General features: G+C 46.4%; 1 protein-coding gene across 1 annotated transcript in view; it reads right to left on the bottom strand.

Moving 5' to 3' along the window:
* The window catches only part of IMPA2 (inositol(myo)-1(or 4)-monophosphatase 2), a 114,503-nt gene extending 108,757 nt beyond the window's left edge, over positions 1-5,746 (bottom strand). Inside the window, exon 1 of the mRNA XM_006868694.1 lies at positions 5,645-5,746. Coding sequence (XP_006868756.1) covers positions 5,645-5,746 — 102 coding nt within the window. The remainder of the gene's footprint in view (positions 1-5,644) is intronic.
* Between the last annotated feature and the right edge of the window lie 504 nt (positions 5,747-6,250).

The following is a 6,250-nucleotide window of genomic DNA, read 5'->3' as shown; positions in this document are numbered from 1 at the left end:
GAGCAGAGAGCAGGACCCTACCCAGAGAAGCAGTGATGCCTGAAATGGTGCCAGAGATGATGACGTGGAGCAATGGAGCAGCTGGAGACTTTAGATCCAGAGAGGGAGAGTGACTGTGTGCTGAAGAACTGGGGGGTACGGAGGAAGGATTACATGGAGGGGATTGTAACCATGGCAATGATAGAATGAATGTAAAACTAATGTTCTCCCATGTAAACTATCACATAATTCACAATAAAACATTTGAAAAAAAAAGCAATTCCCTTCCTCCATTTTCCATTCACATGTTCATCATTTTCTTTCTTTTATTTTTTTCCCCATCAATTTATTTTAAAGCCTCACCAGAAACATACTTAATGTTCATATTTCTAGCACTGTTCTGTTGCTGGTGCCATATGCATTCTCCAAAATGATATTCTTTCTCTATAGTGCTTCTTACTTTCTCCTACCCACCTCACCAGAATTGCCTTTGACATCCCTAAGTCTACCAACAGTCTCTAGGCTTTTACTATTAGGTACCTTAAAACTCTTCCAGCCTCTACCCACTACCAAATTTGAAAATCACTTCCACATTTTATATATTTATTAGAGCAACACCATCACTTCTCAGCATTCAGTCTTAGTTATATAGTGCTGCTAACAACATAGTTATCACAAGTGGGAGGTTTTAACAAATATTTATTTTCTTACAGTTTATAAGGTTAGAAGTCCAAAGTTGAAGTGCTGGCTCTAGGAGAAAGCTTTCTCTCATTTAGCCCCTTGACATCTTGGACCAGCCTCTGCTCCGCTCAGGCAATGTTACACAGGTTTTTTTTTTTTTTTTTTTTTTTTAAGCTCTGCTAATAAATGCTTGGAGGCACCCCACTCCACCAGTAAAAGCTTTGGCCTGAAAGTGCTCATCTCCTTCTCTCCATAAGTTAGAATGCCCACCATGGCCACCTTGCTCCGTGGACTGGGAAGTCTAATGTACCTCCTCTTGCCAGTCTTCTGGCTATGCTGCCACTGCTTCTAACCATCTCTGCATTACAGCTCTAGCTCCTGGGTCTAAGAGGTTCTCAGTGCAGGAATCTAGGGCCCAAGTGATACACTTTACTCTTAGCTCTTCTTTCTTGGTTGTAATGAGGTCCCCCCTTTCCACTTCTGGGATGGCTCATTTTAAGTGGACACATATGTCAAAACTAACCAATCTTCTGTTAGGGTTCCATATACCTTATTTGCATAGTCCTGGTATAGCACTGTAGGATAAGCACTGGACCACAAGGTCAGTTTGAACTGCAAGGTTGGTGGTTCAACCTCACCAGCCATTCCTAAGAAAACCTATACAGGGTCACTATTAGTCAGAATGGACTAATAGAACAACAACGTCCCTACACAGGTGCCATGCACCTTATTTGTATTACCAGCAAACTGCCCAATTCTCTTGCTGGGCCATAAGCCCCTTATTTGTATAGTCCCACCTAGTCATTGGGTGGGAGTTACAAGGCTGCGGTGAGAAAGGCCATACTAAAGCAGGCCACTTCCTGGCTTTTCTATTTCTGGTTCTTTCATACTTGGAGGATAACTTGCCCCTGACATTCATTTTACCAGTTCAACTCAATCATCAACAATCAGCCCTTCAGAAGGACACAGAGTCCTCAGGGTGAAGTAATTTAGGCACCAGTTATTCAAATCTGCTACAGGCATTCATCTGATCTTGTCAGAGGCTACTAAAGTCCTTTTGGCTTCACCCTTCCTAGTTGATCAAATTTAAGTGAGAGATGATTATTCCCTTGCTCTGAGGCTCACCAGATATCAGAAAAGCCACTGTACCCCAGTCCAGTAGGGCCTTTTCCTTACTCCACTCTTTCAGTTAAAGCTTTTACAATCACACAATGAATACTGTTAATAATCTATACTCACAACCAAATTATATAATCCTACTGGAATCTTTCCCCACCTTCTCTTCCCCACACCTATCAGGAAAAAAGATACCATTCAGCGGGGATCCTTTCTTGTCCCCCTCATTGTGAGCGTAGGCACACTCACCAAAGCATGTAAGCCAGTCACTTCTTGCCTTTTACCTCCACCCCACCCCCATTTTAGATAGCCAATGTTTAAACTGTTCATGCCTAGCAAACCAGAACTCTGAGAAGACAAGCAGGTTACTTGATCTAAAGAATAATCTTCTGTCCCAATTAAAATTTTTAGCATCTGCATCTATTAGCAAAGTTCACTCCAAAGCAAGCTATCAAATTGCAGCAATCTACACTAGCTCCAATAGTCAGACCGTGGAAAGACATACGGCCCTTGGGCGGTGCAATACTGAATGTGCTTTACTGCTAATGAAAGGCTGGAGATCAAGTATACCCAAAGGGGCCTCGGAAGAAAGGTCTGGTAATGTATCACTTTCAAAAAGACCATAGAAAAGCCTATGAAGCAAAGTTCTTCTCTAATACACCTAAGGTCGCACATAGGGTAGAAATTAACTCAAAGTGCTTTTTGTTTGCTTGTTTGTTTTTAACTAATTGCTATTGTTATGAATTTTGTAGCCTGCTATTTTAACTTTTTAAAATTCAATTGTGGTTTTTCTCACTCTAAATAAACAGCAAATTTTGTATCTTATTTTAAATTCATAATTCTGTATTTTTTTCTTAAGTGCACCCCAAATTCAGGCTTAACAGAACCTGAATCTGCCCCTACAGGAAAAAATTTTAAAGTATGGTTTTCTAAGAAATTTTGTTTCTACATCATATAAAAAGAAATGGTTGACATCTGTCAATGAATATTGTTACTAATATTTTTTGGGAAGGGGTAAGGTGGCAGTTAGCCCAGTGTGCTCCCTCAACCTGCAGCAATGCAAGTACTTGGAACTGGAAGGAAAAACTGACTTCCAGAGACACTGAAAGAATGGCCTGGTAGAGAAATAAAAAAGGAGGGAGAAAGAACAGGGTAGTAATTTGGGAGATAGTGGTACTTGGGAGGAAGGGAGGCCTAGGTGGGAGTTTTTATGGAGACCTCTCACTGGCAGGGAGTAAACAGGAGAGGGACAAAGGGAAAGTGGTAGCAAATGGTCTGGGACTGCCTTGACCTGAACCAATGTCTGAAGGATCAAGAGCAACTGGCATTGGTCTCTGGAGAAATCCATCCCTCTGTGCCCATCATCTTTCAAAATGTAGAAGATACTCAAGAAAGCTGAATGCAGAAAACACGGCAAGACAATCGTTTGGGTACAAATAAGGAGTGGGCATCTGAACCACAAGGTCATGCAGACCGTGATAAATGCTTTGGCTGATGAGGAATCAAAAAATGACCACCACAAACCACCTTTCCCTAGTTCACAGAGCTACCTTGCTGGAGCCCAGCTCTTCTCCCAATTCACACCCTGATGACTGCATGAGCATTATCAAGGCAACTATCCTCTCAACAAGGCTAATGCCCTGGCTTGGCTTCCGTTTTCCCCAGTCACAGACAATTTTCTCACCTACTGCCCAGAGAGCACAGAGCATCAGCATAATGCTGCAGAGAGCCACCATGGGTTTCATGACCAAACTCCTAATGGCAAAATCTTTACGCTCCACCTCTTTATTTGTTGTTGGCAAGTAGAGAACACATGTGTCTTAAATAAATTAAAATTTGTGTCGGCCATATCAAAAGCTCTATGAATTTGTTAAATAAAATAAATATTAAACACTTCTTGTTTCTTCAAGCATTTGAATTTGAAAAGCCACAGACTTAGTGCATTCAAGTGTACACAGTAGCTTCTGGATCCAGAACTAGCTTCTCCTCCAAGTCTCAAGTAAGAAAAGTTTTATGGTAGGATCTAGAGTTCCTAGATCCTGGTCTGGCGCTGTGGGTTAATGTGCTGGACTGCAAAGTCATTTGTGCTTGAAGACCAGCTACTAACCAAAAGGTTGAAAGTTTGAGTCCACCCACAGGCACCAGGGAAGAAGAGCCTGGAGAGGAACTTCAGAAAACCAGTTTTTAGCACACGTGGAACATCAACGTAAAGCACTTTGTGTGTCACAATACAGTGAAAATTTAAGATTGGTTTAACAACATGATTTTAATATGTAGAGAACATTCAGACAAGCATTTTTAAGACTCTTACACCTAAAAAAAAAAAAAAAAAAAATCTGGATAGTCAATCTGCCCACACCACCCCTTCTGGCAATCTTCATCAACCATGTTTCTCAAATAAGCAAAAAACACAGAGGAAGCCATCTTCCCATCAACCACCAGACCCTGACAGACCTGAAAGGTGCTGTACTCATCCATTCACCCTACAAATGGTTGGTTATTGGGAGCTACCAGCATGGGGAAGTGTTTCCTTCTGCTGTGCGTGGTGTCGCTATGAGTCGGAACTGACTCGATGACACCTAAAAATAATGAGCCAGGCAATGGAATCCTGATATGGCGCTGTAAGACAGGCACTGGGTTGCTAACTGCAAGGCTGGCAGTTCAACAGCCCCTTGGAAACACTATCAAAGGGTCGCTATGAGTTGAAACTGATTCGATGGTACTTAATAACAACAACGAGCCAGGCATTGGTCTGTGCACTGAGGAAAATGCAAGAAACAACACACACACACAAATGGAAATAAGAAAACAGAAGAGCAGCGCAACATTTGTAATTGTTGTTGTTAAGTGTCCTCAAGTCACTTCTGACTCATAGCGATCCTGTTTAGGGTTTATTAGTAGTGGTTGGTGGGTACGTTCTTGGTTTTTAAACTAAACCCTGCTGCTTGGTGTTCATTTGTCCGTAGAACAAGTTCTACTAACCACTGTATGGAATCAGAGTAAGTGTAAACTCCGGATGCTGGAGGAAAGGCAATCAGATAGCAACACTGCCAGATCTCCACGTGCCTCGAGAGTGAACGCGGGGACACCCACACGCAGGGCCTGGTCACTGGATCTTCAAAACAAATAGCGGCTGTGTGTTACCTAGCTTTGGAGGATTTCTTAATTCCTAGACTGAGTTGCATAGGTAACTCTCACGGTTGCAAAGATCAAGCAACCAACACTTAACCATTCAACTGCAGAAGGCCAGAGGCCACATCCGGTACATTTCATTGGTGGATGCGCCCACCAAAGGGGAAAGGGACAGGGCATGGACAAAGGAGGTGATCACCTCCCTCAACCCCTTGAGGCTAAAGGAAGGTAAAGGGAAGGTCTGTCCAGGAAACAGAACACAAAGAGCATCTTTCAGAGTCTCACACCCAACAGGCTACGGCGGCACGCGGTTCCACAGCACCCGAAGACTGGGCCAGCCCCCAATCCCTCCCCGGCCTTTCCGCGGCAAGCCGCCTGCACAACGCCTTTAAGAGCGGGGCTCCCTCTGGCTTCTGAGGGGACAAGAAACCTTTCCTTCCGACTTGAGAACTTGAAAAAGTTCCCAATGGGTGTGACCTGGCCAGAACCGGTCCTCGCCTACCTGACTGACCCAGGTGGATGCGGGAGGAAATATGCCACCCTGTTGGGACGCTGCGCGGGGCTTGCGGGATCGCGCAGGGGTAGAGGGGGTGTGCAGGCAGTACAGGGGTGCTTAGAGGACTAGAGAGGGCCCGGAGGGGAGAAAGGGGCATGGTGCAGCGGGGAAATAGGATAGTGCAGGGAGCATAGAGTAGGCACGCAGGGGACGTTCCCACACCCTGGGTCAGCCGCTGACCTGTCCCGCTCGGAGCGCCAGCTGCACGGCCACCTCGAAACACTCCTTCCAAGGATCACCCGCAGCGGCTACCGCTGCCTCGTCTTCTCCGCACGGCTTCATTGCTGCCTCGGTCAGGTCTGGCGACTACCAGTTTCCTAGAGGCTGGGGAATTGTGGGGGCGTTGAGGAGGCCGGTGGAGTCCTTGGGCACAGGACGCGGGTCCCAGCTTCTACCAGCTCCCTACTCCAGAGACTGCGTTCCAAAACTTCCCTACCCGCCCCACAGCTGTGCGGGCAAGCAAAGGCCAGGAGTCTGGACAGCTAAGGGAGCTCGAGGCGCGTCATGCCTCGGCCCCTAGGTCCCGCCCCACCCCGCCGGCGCCTCCCGCGCTTCAGCCTTGAGAACCCGCCCCGTGCCTCGCCCCTCGACCCCTCGACCCCGCCCCGCGGCCCCGTTTCGCTAGCACCTCCCACACCTCGGTCCGGAGACCTCGGCCCCGCCCCCGTGCCCGCCCTTAAGCCGAGGCCCCGCCCATAGCGGCGCGCTTCCGCGCTCTCCGGGAGAGCTGGCTGGCTGGCTGGCCTCGGAAAACGAGATCCCAGACGAAGGTTTGAGGATTGTGGG

This window comes from Chrysochloris asiatica, unplaced genomic scaffold (assembly GCF_000296735.1).
Source record: "Chrysochloris asiatica unplaced genomic scaffold, ChrAsi1.0 scaffold00122, whole genome shotgun sequence".
Classification (NCBI taxonomy): Eukaryota; Metazoa; Chordata; class Mammalia; order Afrosoricida; family Chrysochloridae; genus Chrysochloris; species Chrysochloris asiatica.
The sequence above is the reverse complement of the archived record's forward strand: the minus strand, read 5'-3'. Positions and strand labels throughout refer to the sequence as shown.